This window comes from Theropithecus gelada, chromosome 9, assembly GCF_003255815.1.
Source record: "Theropithecus gelada isolate Dixy chromosome 9, Tgel_1.0, whole genome shotgun sequence".
Classification (NCBI taxonomy): Eukaryota; Metazoa; Chordata; class Mammalia; order Primates; family Cercopithecidae; genus Theropithecus; species Theropithecus gelada.
Genome location: NC_037677.1, coordinates 64,078,545 through 64,104,235, shown reverse-complemented (window position 1 = coordinate 64,104,235; position 25,691 = coordinate 64,078,545). Strand labels below are relative to the sequence as shown.

General features: G+C 53.5%; 1 protein-coding gene across 7 annotated transcripts in view; it reads left to right on the top strand.

Moving 5' to 3' along the window:
* The window catches only part of COL13A1 (collagen type XIII alpha 1 chain), a 158,596-nt gene that overhangs the window by 77,905 nt on the left and 55,000 nt on the right, over nucleotides 1-25,691 (top strand). For 2 of the 7 annotated variants that reach the window (XM_025396672.1, XM_025396673.1), the window contains 9 exons: nucleotides 884-934; nucleotides 8,131-8,166; nucleotides 8,975-9,001; nucleotides 10,093-10,119; nucleotides 15,123-15,149; nucleotides 15,246-15,272; nucleotides 16,121-16,147; nucleotides 19,590-19,655; nucleotides 23,617-23,724. In XM_025396672.1, coding sequence (XP_025252457.1) covers nucleotides 884-934; nucleotides 8,131-8,166; nucleotides 8,975-9,001; nucleotides 10,093-10,119; nucleotides 15,123-15,149; nucleotides 15,246-15,272; nucleotides 16,121-16,147; nucleotides 19,590-19,655; nucleotides 23,617-23,724 — 396 coding nt within the window. Of the gene's footprint in view, nucleotides 1-883; nucleotides 935-8,130; nucleotides 8,167-8,974; nucleotides 9,002-10,092; nucleotides 10,120-15,122; nucleotides 15,150-15,245; nucleotides 15,273-16,120; nucleotides 16,148-18,368; nucleotides 18,426-19,589; nucleotides 19,656-23,616; nucleotides 23,725-25,691 lie in introns of all 7 variants that reach the window. The other 5 variants (XM_025396674.1, XM_025396671.1, XM_025396670.1 and 2 more) reach the window with 4 other exon arrangements.

Sequence of the window (25,691 nt, the reverse complement as noted above, 5' to 3'; positions counted from 1 at the left end):
TCCCATAAGGGCAGCAGAGCCGCTCTCAGAATCCCTGTTCACAGAGGAGGTATGTGGGCTCGGAGAGGTTTTGTAACTTTTCCTGGCAGAGTAAGACCTTGAACTTGGGGACACACACACACACACACACACACACAGCGCTTGTCTAACTAGCTTAGCCACCCTTGACAGCACTTCGAGCTCCTCATTCAGCAGCAACTGCCTTCCTCTCAGAGCTGACAATTCTGCCCCAGGCTTCACCCCTCTGTGTCGTTCTGAAACCGGGACTAGGGAATTTGAGGCAGCTCAGCCTTTCAGGGTCAGGGTTGCTAAGTTCACACAGCACGCATGTTGCTCGTGTCCCCACCCTCTGTTTGCACAGCCCCGTTCTCGGGCAGGTTCAGCAGTTGCAGGGTGTGCAACCATATGGGTATTTGCGGAGGGGGCTGGAAAGCACCCTGGGCTGGACGGGGGAGAGACTCGGGCCTGGGCAGGCTTGCTAAGTCTCCCCTCTCTCCCTGTGTCTCCCTGTTTCCTGTCACTCCAATGGATCGGTTCTTCTTGCTTCCCCGGCCTGGGGTCCCACCACCTTGTCTCCCCGGAACCCCCATGTCCTGTGTTCTCGCTGACACCTCTTCTCCTTTCCCTCCTGCTGCTTCCCCCTACTACCTGCCCTTCCCAACCCATCCCAAATGCTCCCTCCTTGTCCCTGTGCCCTCTCTGTTGCCTCTGCTGATCCCTTCGTGGCCCTCCACGTCCCCGGCCTCCCTCTCCTGTCCCATGGGGCCGGCGTCCTGCTCCCGGACCCCTGCCAGCTCCTTCCCTTTGGCTCCTCTCTTTCCCGCTCCTCTTCTCCACACCTCCCTGCCCCTCGCTCCCTCTCCCCCTTCGTCTCTCCCCGCAGGGGTCCCCCGGAGATGCTGGGCTGTCCATCATCGGCCCCCGCGGCCCCCCTGTAAGTTGTTTTTGCTGTTCCTCGGGGTGTGGGGGGTATGGGTGAGTTGATGAAAAGGGCTTTCAGTTTGGGGATGAGGGGGCAGCGAGGACAGCTGTGCCCCTGGGTGGGGAGGCCCCTGCATGTGATGTGGTCAGGCCAACCAGGCCTCGGGTGCCGATGTTGATGTTAAGGAAAGTGGCTTGGCTAAATATACCTAAATTACAGCCCCTTGGGAAGGTTCTGAGGGACCTGCCCTCTAGCCACGAAACTACAGCAGCTGCGAGGCGGCCCTGCTGTTTACAGACAGAAGGGAGAAAGAGTTTGCTCTCCTCCGGATGGGGTGATCCGGCTTTCCCGGGAACCAGCCTTTGTTTCTGGAAGCCCATGGAGCAGATACGAGTCCGGGTTCACTGACGCAGGCACGCAGTACTGGTCTTGCCAGAAGCCCAGCCCACACTCACCCTCACAGATGCCTCTGTGTGCAGTGCGGGTTCCTGTGTGTTCACTAGCACCCTCCAACCCGTGGCTGGGAGCTTGAGAAAACCAGCGAGGCTCCCCTCACATGTGCTTCCTTAGGGACCAAAACGGGGGTGCGGGTGATGAAGCCAGCAAGATATCGAGGCTGTGGGAGGAAGGCTTGTTATTTTCCCAGAGCCCTGAACCACGGGGCTTTAATAAAATCACCACATGTCAGGGTGGAAAGGATCCCAGGGATGGTCTCATACAGCCCTCTCAGAAGGGGAAACTGAGGCTCAGAGAGGAGGAGGGGCCTCCCATGTAGAGGCTTGGCAGGATTAGAACTGAGGAGCCCCGGCCTCACCACAGCAGCAGGCTGCCAGCTCCACCTTCTGCACTTTTCCTGACCCGCCATGCTCCGTGAGGGATGGGAGCAGAGGGCTAGCCTCTGGAGGACTGAGACCCACATTGGAGGGAGAGGGGCTGGAGAACAAATGGCTAAGTTACATCCAAGGGAGGGGGCCCGCAGTGAGCTGAACAGCCAAGCGAGGGGTTGTGGTGAGTGTGGGGAGCTGAGAGGTGGAGCCAGTTTGGGAAGGAGAGCAGAGAGCAGGGGCAGGAGAGCCAGGCTGGCAGGCAGGTCAGGGGCCAGTTCGGAGGCAGCACTTGAGCAGCCCTGGACTGAGTAGACATGGCCTTTACAGCAAGGTTTTCTTCTGGGCTCAGACCACATTGACCACGCTTCACACTTCCTCTATGGTGGTCTTATCTTAAGACTTTTACATGTATTCACTCACTTAATCCTCACAAGAACCCCATGATGTAGGGACTGTGATCACCTCCATTTTACAGATGAGGAAACTGAGGCACTGAGAGGCTGAGTGACTTGCCCAAGGCCATAGGGCTGGCATGTGGCCACACTGGTAACAGATCATTCAGCCAGGCCATCTGGCTGCAGTCTGCTTCTGATTCCTGCTGCTGTCATGGACAGGACAGGCCTGATGTCACTGTCACATGTGCTCCTGGGCTTACATGGTGGCTGCCCCGATGGGCTTCCAGCCTCCTGTGTACTGGAGGAGGTGCAGCGCCAATGCCCTGGCCGAATTGGCCCTGATGAAGGTGGTGATGGGAAGGTCATAGAAACAGAAGACAGTCCTCCAGGTTCTAACATCAGGGACCGAGCCTCGTGTGTTAAGAGGACAGGGGAGTAACACAGCATACAGGGCCTACCCTAGGCCGCCATCTCTGTCTGCCTTCTGGTCTGGCTACAGATGTTCTATTGCATGGATCCTGCTGGTCCTCTAACACCCTTTCAGCAAATTATGTCAACAGGCTACCAAAAAGTTATTGAAAAACTCCACTGCTGGAGATGTGTTCAGGGCCAGTAGAGCCTCTGCCCCTCCTGGCCTCAGCCCAGCACAGATAACCTAATCAGAAACATACCTACTGCACCGGATTTGACTCCAATAGTGAAAAGCACCTTCTGTTCAGGTAACAATGAGAGCTTTTGTCTCCCAGGCACCCGTCACAAAATAGGTCTCCTTCACAGCTGTGAGGCAGGCTCCACCAGCCCATTTTACAGAGGAGAAAACAGTTTCCTAACTCGCCTGTGGTTGCCCAGCTAGTAAGTTCTAGAGCTTGGGTTTGACCAGGTCAGCCTCATCCCAAAGCCTGCATTCTTGCTTCAACACCCTGCTCCATGTTTGAAATGCTACTGTTTAAAATGATATTTACTGCAGGAGAAAAAAATCCTCCAGGTGGGTGCCTACATTGGCACCAGGAAAGGTTTTATCGTACCAGGAGTCTTAACCAAGCCCAGCATCCTCTAACTTTGGCCCCAATCACCCAGTGGCTCAAGCCATCCCTGCTGAGTCCCCACTGGACAGCAGGGGCAGCCCACTCAGCTCCTCCCAGGAAGCTGCCCTGAGCTAATGGGAGCAGGGGTGGGGGAAGACAAAGGGTCCATTTGTCATTAAGTGGTAGAGGTCAAGTGCGCACCCTTGGTGGCAGCCAGGGATGATGGAGAACATGTGACTTTCCACTCAGCCAGGAAGGGTCCAGCAGAGATGCTGCTAATAAGAACCAGCCTTGCCACTCTCAGGGGCCACCTGCCTCCCCTCTTGGAGCTTGATAAATGGTCCAAGCAAAGAGGGACCCCCTCCAAACACTTTGGAGGAGGGTTCACTTTCTAATGAATCACGCTGGAATACAGTGTTGGGGCACTTTGACTTTAAGGGAGCCTCATTAAATCCAGGGGGAGGCTGGATCCCCAAAATGCTGGCTGGCCCAGCAGGCCCTGGGCAGCGGATCTGCCAGTCCTAGGAAATGCCCCATCTCAAAGTGTGCCCATTCCCTCTCTGAGTTCCCCAGCTTCTCTTCTGGGGCCAGGAGATATCTGAACTTCCAGTCCTCATCCACTAGGAGCCACCCCACACCAGGTAGACACACCTACTGAGTGTGTCTCAATTCACTCCGTTCATATTTGTTAAGAGCCCAGTGCCTGCTAGGTGCTGCCTAGAAACCCGACCTCTGTCAGCTTGCCCTCTGGGCACATGAGCTAGTGGGAGAGACCAGCGATCACATAATCCATGACAATGCAGACAGCAAGTGCTAAACCAGGGGATGGTTAGAGAGCTGTGGGACAAGGAGGAGGCACCAGCCTTGGGGAAGGAGGGCAGGCAGGGAAGGTTTCCTGGAGAAGGGGATAATAACTGCAATCAAGGACCCGTGAGAAGCCCTTACATTATGGTCAGGGGTTGGGCTTTGTCCTGAGGGTGTGAAGAGCTTGTAGGCTGTGTTAGGCTGATGTGGGACATGACCAGATTTGCAGTTTGAAAGGTTTTAGAAGGTCCAGCATGCAGCATGTTTAGAAGAGGCTGCAGTGGGAGGCTGGCTGGAAGGCACTTGCAACAACCAAGGCCTGGACTGGAGCAGAATCGGTAGGGCTGGCCAGGAGGGCTGGACTTGCAAGCTATTTTAGAGGTGGAATTGAAGGATTTAGTGATGATAAAAAATGAGGATTGAGGGAGAAGCAGGAGCTCAAGATGACACCACATTTCTGATTTGAGTAACACAGTACCCTTTCCCAGAAGGAAGAACAGATTTTGCCAGGGGAGATGAGTTGAATTTGAGCGTGATGCATTAGAGATGGCGTAATGTCCAACGGGAACTGTGATCCGCTGCTGGAGGTCAGAGCAAGTGGTCGGCTGGAGCCAGCTTGGACGGCTGGCAAGAGTGGACCATGCACACCTCGCCTCCTCCCAGCTGCGTTCAGTGACCTCATGTTGGTAGCTTGAAATCAGCTATGGTGGGTGTATTTATACCACAGATATTGGCAGATGCTGTACGAGGCAGGGTTCTCCTCTCCACCCTCTCCCACTCAGCTAATGGTTAAACATTTGCCAGCATGGAGTCTTGTTGGTGAGGGAGGAAGAATGAGGCGGCCCCTGGGCAGAGACACAACTGACCATCTCTTGACGGTCAAGTAAGAGAAGGGAGACTTCCTGGTAGGCTTTTTCCAGCAAGAACCTTCTGTCTGTGTATTTGCAAGTAGGAGAAAGACAGGGAGGAGTAGACACAGGGATCTGCTTTCAGAAGTGGGGACCTCCTTCGGCTCCCTTTTCACTCTGACCTTGAACTAAGGGAGAAGGTTTCAGAGATCAATGTAAAGATTATTTGCTTGGTTCTGGTTCAGAAGGATGTAATATTAATCCATGAATTAATGTACAAATACATCTATTTTTTATACATTTAATGTGGTCCTAATCCCTGTGCGTTTTTTATGAGGTTGGGACTCCAACAAAATTCTACTAGATACAAAAATGTATTATAAAAACAGGGCAATCTAAGAAACATATGAACAGAACAGAATGGGGAGGCCAGGAATAAAGCCAAATGCATGTGTCAATTTGGTACATGATCAAGGCTTCATTTCACAATAGCAAGAGAAAGATCAATTGTTCAAGAAATGATGCTGGGGCAACCGATAAGCCACTTAGTAAAAGGTAAAATGAAAGACGGTTGTTTGGTTTTTTATTATTAAAACCAATTTATTCATTATATCAGAATAAATTTCAAATGAACAAAATACTTAGATATAAAACCTGAAACCATAAAATACAAGGACAAAGCATGAGTGAACATTTTATAATTCTGAAACTGGGGAAGGCCCTTTTAAACATCACACAAAATCCAACAGCCGTAGGAGAAGATTAAGTTTGTCTATATAAATATAAAACATACCAGAAACAAAATAAATGACAAATGCCAAATTAGAAAGAATAGTCATCACTATTCATGACTATTGAATGTTCGGATATCTCCTGGCCCCAGAAGAGAAGCTGGGCAGCTCAGAGAGGGAATGGGCACACTTTGAGATGGGGCATTTCCTAGGACTGGCAGATCCGCTGCCCAGGGCCTGCTGGGCCAGCCAGCATCTTGGGGATCCAGCCTCCCCCTGGATTTAATGAGGCTCCCTTAAAGTCAAAGTGCCCCAACTCTTTGATGCATGACTATCAAAGAGTTATTTTTCTTGACAAAGTGCTTCATTCAAATCAGCAGGGAAAAAACAAACAACCTACTAGAAAACATTGGTAAAGAGAAACGGGCAGAGAAATATTGGAAGAGATGTCTAACCTCAGGATATAATTGAAGAGATATAAATTAAAGTCCAGTTCCAAGTCTCCCCACATGCCTTCCCCAGGCCCAGCCTCTCCACAAAGTGGCGTCCCAGTTTCCACTTGGTCCATGACAACATTCTTCCCCAGATCTCTGAAAAAGCCTTGGTTAGCCCCGCATTTGGTCCTGGTTGGAGAGATGCATCTTCCTACCAGGGCAGGCTCTGTAATTAACAAACTGTGTGATTATCCCTACCACGTAAACATTGTCCCTAGCAGGATTGAAGATGTTTCTTGCCTCTCCTCCTGACCTTTGCTTCAGTCCTCTTGGTGTGCAGAGTAGTTTACAGAAAGTTTACACTGGGAGGTTTCAGAGATGACATTGGATGGTTTCCGGGTTTTCTCCTTGGTTTATTCTTAGCATCACTTATCCTTGAGAGGAAAAAAGCCAGGGGCCCTTCCGATAGATGAGTGGAATCTCCTCCCTCATGCCCTTTTGGATGGCTGCCACAAGCCCATCCTAAGCCTGTGGCAGACTTCAACTCGTTCGCTGTTGAACCAGCGCACCCACCCTGATGGCAGGGTGCCCACCCTACCCAGCTGACGTGTTCCCTGAGCACAGGCCACTGGGCACTTATGTTCGCGGCTTCAAGGAGGACCCTGGCAGCCTGGAGATGCTTTAGGGTCATAGCATATGAATCCTCACACCAGCGCTTGGAGCAAGGCATGAGCCAGACGCCCGCTGAACAGGGACAGGGGGAGCCTGCTGCGTTGTATAACAAAGAGAAATCTTCTGGAGAGGTCTGATTCTAAAACTGCTGCTTGACAAGGACAAACTTTCATTGATCACAAGACATATTGGGCTCAAAAGTAACCTTGCTCTATTCTGGAGCTTCCCTGTTCAGTTCAATTCAACAAGTGTCTGATGATGGCAGCTACCATTTCAATAGGCTTTACAAACATAATTAAATGTAATTTGATGATCCTATGAGGTTATACTGTTATCTCGATTCTATAGATGAGGAAACTGAGGCTCTGGGAGGTTAGACAACTTGCTCAGGGTCACACAGCCATAGTTGGAGGCAGGATTTGAATTTAGTTTGCCAGTCTAGAAAGCCCATGCTTGGGAAGAGATTCTGGCTGCGTCAGCCAAAGGAGACCCCAAGCTGAGAACTGGGCATATTTGTTTGGTGAACGGCGGGTGAGCCAGTGTGTCTCAGCATAGAATAGATGGAAAGATGTGGCGGGAAAGGAAACTAACGTGGTTGATGGGGATGGGATTGAGGGCTGGCCTTGAACATGGTAGAAAGGAGCCCTTGCTGGTTCTTGAGAAGGAGAGTGACAAGACTCACATTTCTTAGCTCTCCATCACCCTTGACTACCTGGCCATCCCTCCTCAGCCTGCATCATCACAGCCTTGTGCTTCTTCTAATCTCATCACATCCCCTTTGTCCTGAATCTTGATCATAAACCATTGGATCATAAATCACTGTGGCCAGTGAACCTGCTTCTAGTCTCCACCCTAAATATTTATTTGTGTTGCACTCTGCACTTCCAGGAAAATAGGCATAGATTGCTCTGCATCCCACAAAGATTAAGGAATGCTCAGAGATTGCCCAACTGCTAGGAGAAGCCTGCTGGCCAGGGTGAGAGGAACAGGAGCAACCTGACCTAGTCTAGCCTGAAAATACACATTTTGAAGGTCAGATTCTGATATCCAAGCCATCCTTAGATAAGTGACCATGAGCAATGACTGTGTAAATAAAAAAGGGCTTAGAGGATCGCAGTCCAGGAGTTCCGCGTGCTCCGCTGGCCCCACTGTCCCATGCGTCTGTTTACAAGCCACGCATACACAGTGGTGAGGAGCTCTCCAGGGGCTGCTTCCCAGAAGTAGACCCAAAGGACGCTGGCCCCTTCCTGTTCCATTCCCACCCCCAGCACCCGCAGGAGATTTCCTATGATGTTCCATTTCATCTTTCTCCATCCTCCCTCCCAGCCCACTAACCACAGTGAGTGTCCCCCAAGGACGATCACACAGAGTGAGAGTCATGGAAGCAAAAACGAACCAGAGGGCTAGGGATTGGCTGCATCTCCTCCTTGCTCAATCTCACTTGTCTCTTGTTTGTTTTTTTTTTTTTCCAGGGTCAACCAGGCACTCGAGGTTTTCCTGGATTTCCGGTAAGTGGAGAAGGCTGAAGTTAGCTATGTCCCAGGTGGTCTGTAGGCCTGATTGGGTTAAACTTCATCTGAGGTCAGCCCTGGTTCCACTCTTTCTCTCCCAAACTCTGGTCATTAAGGACTTGCTTCTACAGCCATTCATGGACCCAACTCAGGACAGTAGCTTGGCAGTCAGGTCACAGTGCAAGGAATAAATACAGGGAAGCAAATCCACAAATTAAGAGGCAGCAGAACAGGCCCCAGGTGAGTGAAGTCACAGGCTGATAAACCCCAGCATGACCTGGGAATACGGAATGGACGATGCCCTGTGGGAGAACACCTGCAGCTCAGCCTGTGCCCGGGCTTTGAGAGGAGATCCAGCGTGGGGAAGGCAGAGGGATGACCACCTGGGTGTCCTTGACCTCTGCCTATGGGGCCTAAGACAGGTTCTGACAGGCAGAGCAGAGGGAGAAGTTCCCTTTTCTCCCAGCCTCAATGCAGGCCAGCCCCTGATTTCCAGGAACACACCACCCACTCTGCACTCAGGGCAAGGGTGAAGTCTTTGACATTAATGGGGAGGCCACCCATTGGGTTTTCTCTTGTGCTGTGTACCTGGCATCCAACATTCTATTATGCTCAACCCCATTTCAAGATGGGAAATTGAGGCCTAGGCTTACCCATGGTCACATTAACAAGTATGTGGTCAAGCAGGGCCTTGAGCTCCAACTTATCAGAATCCAGAATCTATGCTTTTCCCCACCGCCCAGGCAGCCTCTTTGGCAGGAGGCTTGTGATGCTCGGTCTTTACATCTGGCCTTTCTGGTTTCAGGGTCCCATTGGGCTGGATGGCAAACCGGTAAGTGGACCCGCTCTCAGGGGAGGGCTCCTCCCCCTCACTGCAGGTCAGTGATCCTGGATCTCTTGGTCCTTCTGAGAGACCCTGACTCCGTGGAAAATGCTTTACTTAGAAGGAAAAGTCCTAGGGCTGAAGGTTGTCACTACTGGGAAGTGGAGGGGGCCATTTGAGTCACCCCTGACCCCAGTGGCCTTCCCCAGGGCACAGGTCCCCAGCTGCCCAGCCTGGCTTTCAGAATCCAAGCAAGACGCATCCCTGGGTGATTCTGGGTGGGGTGGGGGTGAGGTCAGTAGGCAGCGTGGAGAGTGGAGGGTATGGAGGTCAAATAGCTGGTCTGAAGAGCCTGGCCACTTGTGCACACAATTGCCCCTGCTCCTCAGCACCTGTGTCTCCCATGGCCCTGTCCTCGAGGTCAGGGTCTCCCTCCCCGATTGAGACCCGACACGTGTGCTCAAGTCCACGTGGAGACTGCTTCCTACCATAGCGCCTCTCTTCATTCATTTCAATCCTTTGGACTTGGTTCCCTGACACAAATGTTCTTGGGGGAAAGAAGTCCCCTCCCCAGTCCTAGGAACAAGTCAACTGGAAGGGAGCATGCCCCACCCAAAGCCCTCAGGGTGGATGGAATGCAGCCCCACTCACAGCCACACCCGGCCCCACCACTCGCCTCTCTCAGTTGAGGGACCCTAGCACCACCCAGTCATTCCCCAGCTGCAGGCCAGCGAGCTAAGTGCAGCTCAGGGGCGCCAGCAATCATTTCCACTCATGTCATGGGACCAGGCATCCCCCGAAGCTACCCTGGACATGTGGATGAGGTGAGAGTCAGGGTCTAGGGAGACTACCCCCACCCCTGCTCTCTGAAGGGCAGGCAGCTGCTAGTGAGGCCCAGCGAGGGGCAGTGAGCAAATGACCTTGTCTTAGGGACAGGGTGAAGGAGTGCACAAGCCAGAAGGTGCAGATGGAGCACAGGGGACAGGGAGGAGCACGGGGGGCAGGAAGGAGCACGGGGGGCAGGGAGAAGCACGAGGGCAGGGGGTGGAACTTCTGGGCTGCAAACAGTGCACCTGGTACTCACCCTCTTCTCCTTCCAGGGCCACCCAGGACCAAAGGGCGACATGGTAAGAGCCCAGCTTTCCTGCCTTCCCAAGATGGGTAGGGGGTTGGCCTAGCCTCACAGGCACAGCCAAGCACTGCAAAGTGGGCCCCGCAGGGACAACAGGAGTGGCTGCCCGTGCTGGTCACTCCCCAGCTGTGTAAACCAAATGCCCTGGATCCTCACATCAATATGCAGGGAGGCGAAATGGGCAGGGGCTTCTCCATCTGAAGCATGAGGCTGGGAGATCCAGAGAGAGCGCATACCTGGTCGGTGGCACACAGAAGTCGGTGTCCAGCTTAGTGCTCTCAAACCACACTCGCGTGGGCCTTGGGAGACAAGGTTTCATCCGCACTCACAGGGGACACTTTCTGTAGGAGACACCATTTCTACTGAGCCTGAGGTCCCTCAAGGCCTCATAACCCCTTCCCAGTGCTGGCTGTGCCCTGAGCCACCCCAGGACTCCAGGGGTTACTGCCCCACTGGGGCAGGGTGGTGCCCAGTGGATCATCTCAGCTGGGGGTGCCACATGCACCATCCCAAAGACCCCTTCTCCTCTCCCCACGCCTTCCTGGGAGTTTCCGCTTGGATGTTGGGCCACTTGGCAAGTCGAGAGCAGGAGCGAGGTCTTCTCTTCCGTGTCACAGCATCCCGTGGCCGCCCCCCAGATGGATCTGCCCAGGGGAATTGGAGTGCCTCAGGCCCCGAAAAGGTGGAGAGACAAGCTTTGCCCCACCTTTCTCCTGGCCCCTACCTTCTGCAGAGCTTTGGAAATAAATTTGCTGTCTCCACAGACCATCCCTTCCAGAAGGCAATGAAGGGCTGCCCACTCTCACAGTGGGCCAGGTCTCAGCAGGAACTGATGGGCCATTAAGAGCAAATGGGCCCCTGCTCCCACACTGTAGAGTGTACTTTGGTTTTCAGTAAAGCCCTGCTTAAAAAAAAAAAAAAAACAGCCCTGGGCTGGGATGCAATTTCTGCCTCCTAAGTCCCAGGTCACACCTACACTGCGAGGGACCACCTCCTGCTCCACAGGTCAGTGGGCCAGGCAGGGGTCTGGCTCATGCCTTGCTCCAAGCGCTGGTATGAAGACAACCCTTGACCCATGACTGGGGCACTGCCAGGGCACCGAGGGAGGCAGGCAATCTCGTGGATGGAAAGGGGGATGGCGGAGTGTTGGCTGCAAGGCCTGGGCTCCAGCCTAGCTCTTCCTAACTTGCCAGCTCCCTCTGGGCCCCAACCTGTCCTCTTGACTCAGATCCAACTAACATTTATTGAGGGTTTGCCGTGTGGTCGGCACTGGGCTAAGCACTTTGCATGACTGTCTCAATCCTCAGCGTAACTGTGCTCCAGGTCTTACTAGAATCCCTTTTGGCAGGTGTGGAAGCCAAGTCTCAGAGAGTCTAGGTAACTTGCCTGAAGTCACACAGCTGAGTGTCCAAAACAAGATCAAAACACAGTTCTCAAATTCCTTCCCTCCACGTTTCATTACCTTCCTGCCTTTCTGTTTCCCTCACTCTTTGTCAGCCTTCCTGCCACCTTCCTTCTTTTAATGCATTTTTTATGGAGTATCTAAAATGTGCTGCGCACTACTTCAGGTGCTAGGGATACAGACGGGAGCAAGAGAGACTGTCTTCGCCATCTGTAGCTCACAGTCTACCAGGGAGACATCCTTTTAAATAATCACTCACGTAACTAACAAGTTGCTTTGCAATGAGTGCTATAAAAAGATAATCCTTAGTGCCCTGGAAACCTTGGTATAACAAAAACCTCACCCAGGCCAAGGGTCGGAGATGGCTTTTCTGAGAAAGAGACTTTTGAACTAATGCCTGAAGAACGAGGATTCAACCGAGAGAAAATAGAAAGAGGGATGAGAATGTGCTTTCTGGACATGGGAGAACAGCATGTGCAAAGGTCCTGAGGTAGGAAAATCCTTGACATGTCTGCAGAACTGGAGGAAGGGCACTAGCGGCAGAAGGCCCCTGAGGCAGTGGCAGAAGAGCTGGTGCTGGAATCCAGGTCCCCCAGCAAGGTTTCCTCTCCATCACAGCTGCCTCCGCTGCAAATGCATTTCCTCCCGCCCCTACCCCGTTCCTAGGCGTGCTGTGCACATGTATGGAATAGTGGAAATCGAGACAGGAATAAACTGCCATGCTGCATTGTTAGAGAGGCATAAAGGGTTTGGGGTGCTCATCCCTTCAGTCCCAGCTTCTTTTCCTCTCTGGCAGCCTTATGCTACCATAAGGTAGCCCATGGCCCCCCAGAAGTAATAATAATGGTCATCTTCTAGGCAGCACTCTGGCATCCTCATAACAGCTTATCATCCCCACTCCATGAGAGGGGAAATTGAGGCACAGAGTGGCTAAGTACATCGCCTGAGGCCACAAAGCTCCTAAATACCAGAGCTGAGATTCAGACCCATACTATGGGGTCTTACCCCTGGATCACACCTCCTCTCAGCTGCCAGCACTTTGTCCTGGAGGAAAGGGACCCTTCCATGGGGCCCCTCTTCCTGCCCTCACTCTGCCCACACCATCCCTCTGTCCCACACACTTGACCGCCTTTCTGTTCAGGGATGAGAGCTAATTAACAGAAAAGGCAGGCCCACCCCCTCTCTCGTGAGCCCACATCAGTAGGATAGATCACCTATCTGCCTCATCAAATCTGGCAGGCCACAGAGCCATCTGATTCCTGTTTGCCTTGGCATGGGTACCCGAGCTGTTAGTTGCCAACCGCTGTCCAGCATCATTACCTTGGCCCGCTCTTCATCTGTCTGTCTCCCGCCCCAGATGCTATCCCCTCTGCTGGCGTCCTACTGGGGCACTGGCACTCACCCTCATTGTTTAACCTGCATCCTTACCTTCAAAAGGGGGTCACCTCTGCCCCACCCACTTCACATTATTCCCAATAACCTGAAATAAGGTGTTGAAGTGTTGGGAGGACACAGTTGTACAATAGTGCAGTTGGGGGGTGGACAAGATTGGGGGTTCTGAGACTCAGGAATGACATAAGGGCTGTAAAGCAAGACCTGGACTGAGTCCAAATCTCACCCACCACCCACAGGGCTGTCGGAAGAGTGAGGGGCGCCAGGCACTCACAACACGCCTAGCACACAAGAAGCGGACAGGCACCTTAGCTATGCTTCAGTAGCAGTTAGCAGAGGGCTGGTGGCAAGTGCTGAGCACGTCACCCGGGGCCATGGCTCTTAAAGGGGCAGGCGCTGCCCGGCTGGAGAGAACTGGTACCATGTGTTGTTGGGCCTCGACATAATTAAGAGAAACTTGAAATCCAGATTTTTATTTACACTCTGCTTGCTCTTAAGTGTTGGTAACTAGTTGAAATAAAGCCATGTGGGATACACGAAATCCCTATGAAGACCACGACTGTCCCCTGGGCCACCATTTGGGATGTCTGGTCTCAATTGTCCAAGTCTCTGCAGTCCTGAAACTCCGCCTGCCCCTCCCCCATCACACTTATATCTCTGTCCTGACAGAGGGTGACCTGGTCACCTGTGGGCTGGGCCCGGGTTCCCTGCTGGGTGAATCATGTGCTGCTGAACTTCATTCTAAACACTCTGCCAGGCCAAGCGTGGTGGCTCACACCTGTAATCCCAGCACTTTGGGAGGCCAACGTGGGCAGGTTGCTTGAGTCTGGGAGTTTGAGAGCAGCCTGGGCAACATAACAAAACCCTGTCTCTACAGAAAAAAAAATAGAAGAATTAGCCAAGCATGGTAGTGTGTGCCTGTAGACCCAGCTAATTGTGAGGCAGAGGTGGGAGGATCACCTGAACCCAGGAGGCTCAGGCTGCAGTGAGCTGAGATCACACCATTGCACTCCAGCCTGGGCAACAGAGCGAGATCCTGTCTCAATAAAACAATAAAAGATAAATAAACACTTGGCCAGCCACATGGGCTGGGAGGGCCACATGGATGGTCCCAAAGGCCACTTCTCCCTTCCAGTGATGCTCTTGGGAGTTTCCCAGTTTGGAGGTGGCCCTGTTGGCAAGTCGGGAGCAGGACCAAGGCTCTTGCACATCACGGCATGCTGCTGCCACCTCCCGGAGGGACCCACCCATGGGGATCCACGATGCTTCAGGCCCCAAAGAGAATGGCTCTAGCCAAGTCTAGAAGCCCTGACTCCCAAGGTCTGGCCCAGTTCTCAGCATTCGGCAGAGTGGAAACAGCTGGACCTTGGCCATCAGACAAACCTGGGCTCCTGTCCCAGTGCCACCATTCACTGAGCCACGAGGCCTTGTCTCTGTCACCTCGCTCAGGAGCTGGAGTGGATACGAGCATGTCCATCACAGGCACACACCTGAAGAGCCTCAGCTCATAAGGCGTTTGTTTTTTCCTCTTCCCTGCACCAGCCTTGGTGCAGCCTCCTAAGAGAGTCAGAGCATGCTGGGCCCTCCTCAGACAGCAAGGGTCCCTCCTGACCCCAGCTCCTTTCCTAGACCTGCATGGACAAGACAACCTTGAAGGAAACCTCAAGATCCCTCGTATTTCTTAGAGAACTCCAGAACATGGCTTCAGTTGCCAACTTCCTGCTCGCTCTCTTTTGCCGAAGGTTTCTCCAAGGCCCCCATTGTCTGAGGCACCGGCCCAGCCCCCCAGGCCAGAAGCTTTTCTGGTTCAGTGGGCTTCACTGCAGCCTGGGAGGCAGGAGGTGGAATGTGCTAGTGTCTCCCAGAGGCTTGGTGCATGTGAGGCAGGGGGTCCCATGGAGCAGAAAACTCGCTGACCTCTAGGTGCAGCCCCTCCATAGCTGGCCCATGACATGCTGGTGGTTGGAGGAATGGATGAAAGATGCCATCTGTTCTTCATCACAACCCTCGTCCGGCCCACTGTGGGGTGAAGAAGCTGAGACTCTGTGGATGAGACCACACCACCTTGGATGTGGTGGGCATGGGAAGACCTGGACATGGCTGGCCCAGCCTTCGGGATTCAGCCCCAATCCCCACCCAGGCAGGTGTCCCTGATTGCCCGTCTTCTGTCTGCCCACTGATCTGTGTATGTTTGCTTCCCACAGGGTCTGACGGGTCCCCCAGGACAGCCGGTTGGTACCTCATCCTTCTATTTCCCAGCAGAGAAGCTTCAGGTGGTTGTGACCTCAGCTTCGGTTTCTAACTCTCTCATCTCCGTCTCTTTATAGGGACCTCAGGGACAAAAAGGAGAAAAGGTAAGAGCAGTGGAGGTTTCCTAGAGTCTCCATCTCAGGAAACGGTCTCCCAGTCGGTAGAAAGGGGTCAATAGTGGTTATTTTCAAACTTCAGTTTTAATTGACAGAACCAGGAAAGCCCCCGAGGTGCCGCATAATAGATTCAGTTGACGCTGCTCCAGGTGACATCCTTTTCTTGGAGTGAAGGGTCCTCCTGGAGCCTGGCCTGGGTGACATCCTTTTCCAGGGGTCCTCCTGGAGCCTGGCCCTCTTCAGCCTGTTTCTGGGCCCCTCCCAGCTGTCACCCCATGGTGTTCCCTGACGCCTCTGTGAGCCTCTGGGATTCTGAGGCATCAATCTGTCAACCACTGGCCTGGCCTCCTGCCCTCTCTGTCTTGTTGAATTTCTGATAGAGACTCTGCTGTGCTTGCTTTTGGGCCACTGGTACAGGGGCCTGGTGCTCCCAGCTCAGAGAAGGTGGCTTGGGGGCCCCCATGGTGCCAGCTGCTCCCATCCAGTGGCTTCTGTTCAGGGCTGTCTGGTGGGCCTGTCTAGAGGGTCAACCTTTAGCCAGGCATGGGGCATAACTCCCGACTCTGCCATTATGGCAAGTGGTGTAAGGCGAAGCTCCGCCCCTAGGCTCCATGGGGCAACTTCCAGACAGGCCCTGGAAGTTTCTTCCCTGCTGCTAGCCAGGGGCAAGGGAGGGACTTAGTTCTCCTGCCTCAGAGGGCTCAAACGAAAGCTAGAGCAGGAGGGCTGGTGAGTGCTGAGATGTGTGACATGTCCTGAAGTTCTGGGGGTGCCCTGAGAGACAGGTACCCCCAACAAGTGCCTAACACCCCCTTTCCCTTCTCTCTCCTTCCCAGGGTCAGTGTGGAGAGTACCCACACCGGGTAAGTGAACCCCTAAAATTGAGCAAGGCCCTTTGATCCATCCCTGGGGCACAGCCCCCAGCTCAGCCTCATCTCCCTGGGCTCTCCAGTTCCTAACGGATCATGGGGGAACAGGAGCCCCCAGTGCCCTCTGCACTCAGCAGTCAGAAAGAGGGGTTTGGGGTGGCAGTGCGTCTGGTGGGAGCAGCTGATGTGTCTCTCTGGCCATGGGCTGTATGGAGCTGTTCATCATCCGTGCATGTCTGTACATCTGCCCCTTTGTACGTACGGCCGACTCAGTATGTTGGAGTCTCTTGCTTCGTGTGGAGCTCTGTGGCTCCTCTGCACGTGGCCCTCTATGGCAGCGTGGCTTGTGTGAGTCCGACTCCCCACCCATCCAGCATGTGTGTGCAAGTGGGTGGGTGGGTGTGTGTGTGTGTGTGTGTGTGTGTGTGTGGCGGTGGGGGTGATGTCCGGCAGCCTAGCCATGGCCAAAAAAGTGGGACTTTTCGATTAGTCATTGTATCAGATGATGGTGTTTCACATCCAAACCTCAATGATGGGAGATAATCAGGGACTGACTGTAGCAATTGAAGGATAAAGTCTCTCCTTGGCCTGTTTGAGAACAGAGGAAGCCCTTCTCCAAGCAGGCTGGGGATTTCAGGCTGAGATGCTTCCTCTGCCCACCCCTGCCTCCTCCTTCCTTTTCCTTGCTCCACCCCAAGAAACAGAACCCAAAAGACTGCTGTTGTCCTGTTAGGAATCTTCAAACTTGTGTTCCAGCAGCAGGGTCGATCTTGGGACAGGGGAGAGCAAGATACGCACAGCTTCCTCCAGCAGGAGCCCCAGTGAGCTAGGCCCAGAAAAAAAAAAAAAAAAAAGCCCCTCATTTTGTGGATTGGCCTCGTTGCTCCCAGACCTGGACAGCAGGGATGGAGGATGAGCATCTTTAGGCCTCTCTCCCCTCTGTCATGTGCCCCATGGTGCTCAGCTTCCCTGGCTGCCCACCCCTGCCATGCAGGTCCAGCTGGTGGGATTTGGGGAGTGGAGACAGACATAAGCCAGAGCTCAGCGTCAGCTTGACTCTAGAAGGCCGTCAGGAGGGCCATGCTAGCAGGGCCCAGCCTCTGCCCAGACCCTCAGAAGGCTGGAAGGCAGACCTGAGGTCTGGGTTCCTGGGCCAGGGAACCACTGTGAGTCTGGTACGTGAGAGGCTGGGATGGGTTTAAGGCTGCGGCGGTGCTAGGCCCGGGCTGAGGAAGGCAGCCCGTCAGCGGCATGTGCTCCAGGGATGCAGGGGCCCTTGTGTTCCGGCCAGCTTGATCCTGATACAATAATAGAAGGTCAGCTGTGTTTATTTGAAACGATAGGCTCACAGGATTGTTATGTTACCCGAAAGAAAGACATCCCCCAGCACAAAAGACAACACAACTGCAGACGCTTTGGTAGTGTCTCACCCGTCCTCAGTGAGCACTTGGGGTGGGGTGGGAGCAGGGGTCTCTGCTTCTCAGCCCAACACAAGGAAAGGGAAGGGCACAGTGACAGAAGGCTGCAGAAGACCCCTGGCCACAGGGTGCAGTGAAGCCTGGCCTCATGACAGTGGCATTCTGGGGAACATGTCAGGCATGGGGTGGGGGAGTAGATTTGGGGTCCCAGCTGAGGGGGAGAGCAAGTTTATTTAGAAGAGGGTAGAAAATCAGGGGGCAGCCGGGCGCGGTGGCTCAAGCCTGTAATCCCAGCACTTTGGGAGGCTGAGACGGGCGGATCACGAGGTCAGGAGATCGAGACCATCCTGGCTAACACAGTGAAACCCCGTCTCTACTAAAAATACAAAAACTTAGCCGGGCGAGGTGGCAGGCGCCTGTAGTCCCAGCTACTCGGGAGGCTGAGGCAGGAGAATGACGTGAACCCGGGAGGCGGAGCTTGCAGTGAGCTGAGATCCGGCCACTGCACTCCAGCCTGGGTGACAGAGCGAGACTCCATCTCAAAAAAAAAAAAGAAAATCAGGGGGCTTCTAGAGATCTGTTGGCTTTCCAAGGGGTCTGCAGGCAGGGTTGGGGTGGCAGGTCTTGAGGTCTGGAAGACACCAAGAAATCCAGGTGGCCCCTCCTCCACTCCAGCCTGTGGCTTCCCCACGGAGGGAGAGGAGAGGGGTGGGGAGGAGGGGAGCTGGTGTCTGTGGGCTCTCCCATCACGGTCCCTGTCGCCCTGTCTCTGCCACCTCCATCCCCTCCCAAACTAGGAGTGCCTAAGCAGCATGCCAGCAGCTCTGCGCTCCAGCCAGATAATTGCCCTGAAGGTTTGTAGGTTCTGGAAGGTCTCCGGGCCCCTCTCCACTGAGAGGCTTCCTGAACATACAGCCCAACATTGCACATCCCCAGGCCCCGGCAGCGGGAGCGGGTGGAGGTCTGTGTGCAACTACTGTCCAAGAAGGCAGCAGCTGTGACCTGGAAAGGCCACACTTGGCCTCCCGATCCCCAGCTGGGCACATTCGCAGCCCAAACAGCTCCTGGTTCTTAACACTCATCCCAGGAGTCTTGTGTGATTTAAGTACTTTCAAAAACAAGCGGCTGATGACAGTATATGCCATCTTTGTTTTCACATGGGCTCTAAGGGCCTCCTAAAACCATGGGTTGCTCAGCTTCAATGGGTAGAGGGACTAGAAGCTGCAAGAATTTCCAGAAATGAAAATCACATTAGATAATATGACTGCAATTTGCCTCCCGCAAAAACATGGTTGAGCGTTCTGGAGATATCTTTGCCCAGCCTCTATTTTCCAGGCCCTGCAGCCCCAGGGTGAGCCCTCAGCAGCACTTAGCATGTGCCCATACTGGCCGCACCCTCAGCCAGCTCAACTCCCGGGGAGCTGGGCTTGGCACTGTCCTTGACCACCCTCCCCAGATGCGCTGACACCAGCCTTTCTTGCTCAACCAAAAAAAGAACCCACCAGCCGCACACCAGCCCAACTTCAAGTACCAATTTCACGGGCCCAGTGGTTCCCTGGCCAGACCCTCTGAGTTGGCTCCCTTCTGTCCACCAAGCAGGGATGGGTGGGGCTGGCAGTGCAATTTTGGGCTGCATGTCCAGCAGCCTCTGCAGCCCAGCATGGCCACGGAGGGCAAGCCTGGCCATGGGGGGCCATTGTCCCATTCCGGGGGCTGCTGGTCAACACCCCAAACTCTGACCTGGAGGCCGAGGCCGGGTGTGGACTGAGGGCCACAACTCCTCCCAAGGGACGGCTGTGCCATCCAAGGGCAAGCTCCGCTCTGCACCCTCAAGCCATGAGAGTGCCCTGTCCACTCCTTCCCTCCCACTCCTCATGTGCACGCTAATCTCTCTTCTCTCTTCCTCTGCTCCGGTCCCTCTTGGCCGCCCTGCCCTCCTGGCGACTTTTGGCATCGATCTGAATACCTGTGATCTTTGGCCTTTGCCCTCTGGCCCTCCAACTCATCTTTCTCCTCAGCTGCTGCCTCTCCTCAATTCAGTGCGACTGGCTCCACCCCCGGTCATAAAAAGGCGGACATTCCAGGTAGACACCTCCCGTTTGTCCAGACCATGTGTGGCTTTCCCAAGGGGCCTGGCAAGCCTGCTGGGGCTGCAGACAAAGCCAGAACCTCACTCTAATTCAGCAAAATTAAATTAGACAAAAATAGGCCCACGTATACCATAGACATGGAAATACACAACACACAGGACCCAGAAGACCCACAACTATCACCACACAATGATTACTCACAACAGCCACCAACAAAAGCTGTCAGTGTGTGCCAGGCACCCTGTTACCCAGTTCGCAGGCCTGCTTATATTTCATTCACCAACAGTTTTATGAATTAGGCATGATCATCCTTATTTCATAGACGAGGAAATCAAGGCTCAGAGAGGTTAACCAAGTTGCCAAGGTCACACAGCCAGTACATTGCAGAGCAGGGATTTGTACCCAGTCTCTCTGCCTGTTACTAGCTGTGTGATTTGGGGAAAGTCACTTGACCTCTCTGTGTCCCAGCTTTCTCATCTATAAAATAAGGATAATAACAGTGTCTATTTCACAGGGCTGTTGTTGATATGTAAAGCACTTGGAATAGTTCCTGGCACAGTTTAAGAGATATAATTGTTAGCCGTTATTATTACTATTATCCATATTTTGGAGACAAGGATGAGGCTCGGAGAAGTGAATTGATTTGCCCAAGGTTATACTAACAGTAAGAGGCAGAACTGAAACTGGCCTTGAAGCAGAATTGAAATTGAAGTCAGGTCTTCAGACCCCACATCCAGGGCTCTCTCAGCTGGACCTACCTCCTCTCTGCTTAAAAATGCAGACTGCTTAGCATCTGATCCCTCGTAACCTGAGTTTGGGGAGCAAGGGCATTTGTGGAGGGAATGTAGTCCACAACCCACATGGTGAGCAAGTGCTTCCTTCTTTCTGCCTTCCTAACCCAAGGGGGCTGGGATAGGAGCAGATCACAAAGAACAAAGCCATCTGGCCTCTGCTCTTCAAGAGATCACAGCTTGATTCCAGGCCAGGTGGCCCATGGCTGCCCCCCGTGCTCCTCACCTTTCTCATGCTGCACTGGGTCCCCCGCCCGGCACAGGGATGCTAGCAGTGGCAGGGCTCTGAGCCGCTTTCTACAAGCCTGACCGTAGCGCCTTGAGCAACCATCCGGCCTGACTCAGGAGTCAGGAGCCCAAGGTCCTGGATGTTCAGGCACCTGATTGAACAAGGCTGAAAAATCCCTCCAATTAACGGCTAAAAATACAGAGGGACACGTGACTCCAGTGCCACCCAAGCCTACAGGCCACATATCACATTACACCTGGCCAAATCCTCGAGAGCCTCCGTGTGCCCGAACACTCACCGGAGCCTGGCTACTCAGGAGGCCCACTGGCAGCTCCGAAGCACCAGGCCCACCTCTGTCACCCACCCCAGCCTGTGCCGGACCCCATTCCAGGAGAGCTGAGTCCACACTCTCAGAATAGCCATTCTCCTGGACCCCAACAGCGACCGCCCTCCCCGCCTTAGTTGTATCAGCTGTTCTTTGTTGAGCCCTCGCTAGGTTCCAGGCATTGTTGTGAGAATTCTATGCAAATTATCCCATGCATTCCCCACAAGAGCCACCTCATTATCCCCTGCTTTGCAAAGGCAGAAATCGAGAGGGGTGCAGGATCCCATCCAGACCACTGCATGTTACTGCCTCCTTTTCAGGAGCAAGAGGTGGTTAAGCCAGAACTTTTTGTGCTACCCTGACCTGGTTTCCAAAGTAGAGAAAGAAGAGGAGGCACCTCTGAGCTGCCTGCTGCAGATTCTGCCTTCAGAATCAGGTTTTTGTATGCTCTCAGCCACTATGGGACATAAAAATGCTTGTCCATTTTCTATCAACAAGCCAGTATTGATTTTACAGACTCTGCAAGCCGCTTAAACATCGGGACTAAGAGTCATTGAAAAAGGAAGCTTTATATGAGATACGATGTGCTTGGCAGATGGTGCTGGAGGTCATTTCCAACATGCAGAAAGAGTAGACAGTGAGCCCTTTTTGCTGGGGGCTTACTTGGAAAGAATAGGAAGAGTCTGCTGTTCCAACTTTGGGTCCTGGCGCCACCCTGAATTCCCATGTGACTTTGATCAGGGAATTCAACTTCTTGGAGTCTCAGTTTTCACTTCTGTAACATAAGACTTCTGACGTTGTGAAGATTCTAGAATTTCACAGTCAGAAAGGACCTCAGGAGTTTTCTTGAGACTAAGCTTCCCCCATCTTGTGAATGTAGAAAACCCATGAAAAATATAAACACACAAAGTACAGGATTCCGAGGAGGTTCTGGGACCCAAGCAGCGGAACCAGATTTAATGTGGTTGAAAAGGAGGCTGCACTGGTCCCCTCTTAAGGCCTGAGGCTTAGTGAAGCCTTTCTCGGTTCAGAAGAAACACTGACACCTGAGACTTATCGACAACCAACATGCAGCTGGGTGGGGGACCTGCAGTCACGGCAGCCGCCAAAGTGATTTCAGCACCTGCCTCCTCTGTCATGGACACCCTGAGCCCTAAAGTGGCTTCTCAGAGGGTGTGGCAGGATAGGGCCCAGGCCCCAGAGTGACACTGCGAGATGCCATCCGCCCACAGGTTTTCCAGTCAAAAGATGGTGCAAGCAGGTCTTGCTGAAAGTTTACGTTTCTCATTCCCAGGTTGTGCTCTCCTATTTATGACCACCACTTCCCTCTAGAGTTTGCAGCAAGCGTCATCAGCTGCCTTCCTCACATGGGGAAGCAGGAGTCCCGGTGTGTCACAGGGGCTTGCTGAGATCCTCTGAGAAAGGTGGGCCGGCCTGGAACTCTGGCCGCCTGCATCCCCCAGCCTCTACCCTGGAGCTCCCACACCTGCCAGGAGGTTCTGCTTCAGCCCGTCTGCAGGGATGGGCCCCTCCTCACAAGAGCTAAGCCCAGATTGATCCCAGAGAGGTCATTTAGAAAATAACAAACCAAGGAGCCAGGGTTGGTTTAGATCTAAGATGACTTTGTGTTGCCCCAGCCCTGAGATCTGGGTCACGTGCACTAGGCCGTCTCCTCCTCCTGGGGGATCATGATACTATCCCTACCTCCCTGGGCTCACAGTCCATCCTGGGGACAGGTATGGTGGGAAGGCTGGGCTCAGAACAGCCTCCCCACATAGCATAAAGCATTTCCACACAACTTCTAAACTCTTTCAATGAAACCAAAGATTGCAGGCTCAACTGCCCTCCGAGGCCAGGCAGATCACCTAAGTAACAGAAGCAGGCTGTGTGAGAGAAGGGCTAGGAGGGAGAGGACAAAAGCAGCCGGAGAACTCAGGCCCCACTTAACGGGCAGCCACTCCCTGGACGTAGGAATGTGGGCCCAGCACAGCCAGGGTTCCCAGTGTTTCATCAGAAGCCACCAATTCAAATTTTGTACGTAAAGTCTCTTGCTCCGTTGTTTAGTGAGCCAAACAAAATTCCATGGGCTTTTGACCTAAGGATCCCATTTGATCCTCTGGGTCAGACAGTCAAAGACAGCAAAAAGCTGAGACAGGAAACGGGGGCTATTGTTTCCATTCTACGGCTGAGAGGCTGGGGCTTAGGGAGACCTGTGCCTCGCCACACAGGGAGGGTGACACAGGCAGGCCCAGGCTGAAGATTCAGGCTATCTGGCCAGGCTGGGAGCAGGCCTTTGGTTGGGCCAGGGGCTGTCTCCCACCTGCTCCTCTGCCTCTGCCCCCACAGAATGTCTCTCCGCAGCCAGTCCTCTTTGGAAGCCCCATCTTCAGGGATCTAACATCTTGGCGTTCTTCTCACTGCCACCAGCTGCTGCATGTCATCACCACTACCACAGCATCATCACCAACATGCCGCCCCCTCCTCCCCCCACCACCACTGCCTTCCCAGCAGAAATCACAGCAGGCCTTCACCGGGTGCATGGCCTGAGGGTGGGGGCTGGTCTGCAGCTCTGGGGGCCTTCCCTCTAACATTTGTTTCCATGAACCTCAGGGTGAACAGAGCCAAGCCAGCATCCAAGGTCCTCCAGGGCCCCCAGGCCCCCCTGGACCAAGTGGACCTCTGGGGCACCCAGGACTGCCAGGACCCATGGGGCCACCCGTAAGTATTCCCTTCCTCTCTCCTTCAAGACTTGTCCCAAGAACTCTCTGGAAACCTCCAAACCTTGAATAGGCAGTGGGTCCCCTACAAAAAGCAGAAATGCCTTGGCAGGGCCATTGGATGTGGGTGAACCATGCAAGGGGCTATTCATCCCCAGCACACTCACCACCCGTTGCACTCTGGCTCTGAAACACAGCCTGGGCCATGTCCGCTGCCTTCCAGGGAGGAGACCGCCAACGACCTGCCCCGTTCCCAGCCCCAGCAGAGAGGAATTTGGAAAGAGAATTCCCAAGGGCACTTCTGATGGCTATGCCTGAGCCCCTTAGGAAAACCTGAGTCAGGGGCAGTGGGTTTTGAAGGAGATAGTGAGGGGTCATCCGACTACCTGGCACCCCAATGAACAAGACTTCCAGGGGTGTGTGCAGGTTTCACACTGCTGGGCCACCTGCCAGCTGAGCTGAAGGCCCAGTCAGCCAAGAGCCCTGCGCCAAGCCTGAGGATGCATCAAGCCTGCAGGGCCTGCAGGGCCACTGCCTGGAGGACTCCAGAGAGGCCAACTGGCACCCCTCCAGGCTGGACCACATTCAAGTGACAGGTCAAGCCCAGTGGTCACCAAGTCACCCATGTTCAAGCCCTGGCTAAGACTCCACTCTTTCTCAGCCCAATTTATACAACAAAGCCCCAGGACAGAATAATTCAGTGGGTACCTGGACTTCAGAGAAAACGGGTCTTCCTCCCACCCATAAGACTAATGTTATTGGAGAGGCAAGTAAAGGGCAAAATGCTTTTTAAATAATGTTTTTCCCATGTGGTAGAAAAACCAAAACAAAACCTGTTTTTCCTTCTTATGACAAAAGCACCATAAATTCATTGTGAAAAGAATGGAACATAGACAAAGAAACATAATGTTTGTGCGCATCTCTGATAGTTTTGCTGGAATAGAGTCCCAGAGGTGGAATCCCAGAGGCCAGATGTCCCCAACAAATAGCACTCCGTGTGTACGGCCACATTCTAGATGGCCTGGTTGCATGTCTGGGCCCCTTGGCTGCCCAGCTTTCAATCTCGAAGCTTGTTATAGGGTCTCCCTGGGCTGGGCCATAGCTATGGCTGAACAGGGCACCCACCTTGGCTGGGAAGGCCAGCACAATGACCCCTGCAATGCTGACCCCTACAATGAATTTTTAATTTTTCCACAATTTCTCCCCAGCACCCCACAGAGGGGGGATTAGTCTTATTTCCACCAGTTTTCAGATGGGAAAACCTGAAAGGAAGGGAAACTTAGGAAACGGAACCAAACTAAGGCAAGAAAACCAAAAAGCGCTCAGAATTCACATTTTGCTGACCACTGCCCTTTCCACCCACCCCGCTGCTAACACTTTGGGCTCTCACTCACTGAACCCAAGCCAGGTGGTTTTCTTTGTTAGATTGTTTATAACAACAACAACAACCAAAAAAAGAAAACCAGAGAGCATGTTTCTTAAACCAATTGCAACAGACCAGACTCAGGCATCATGGCTTTCTCCAGCCCACGTTTGCTGTCCACACCTACACCCAAGGCTGCGGTGGAGCCAGCCTTCCCTGGCCTCTCCCTCGACTCACACCACCTCACTGTGGCCAGCTGCCATGCCCACAGCACCCTGGGCAGAAGGAGACAGAGGGCTCCTCCGCCGGCAGGCAGGACCAAGGGCAAAACCAAGGCTCTGCTGGGCAAGGCCAGCTTTCTAGGGAGGGGTTCCAATTAGGAGGTGGGTGAATGAGGATCTGGACCAAACCACACTGTCAATTTAGCATGATGCCGCTGACCTACTTTCCATGGGCGAGCACAGCAGAGTTGCCCACGGCGCCCACATGGCTGCAAAGAGGGACATAAGCCTGTTATCCCCACGTGCCCTCAGCAGGTTTCAGATCCCCTTCTGGGGTCCGCTACCGCTGTTGGCTAGCATGCCTATTCTCTTGCCATAGCTACT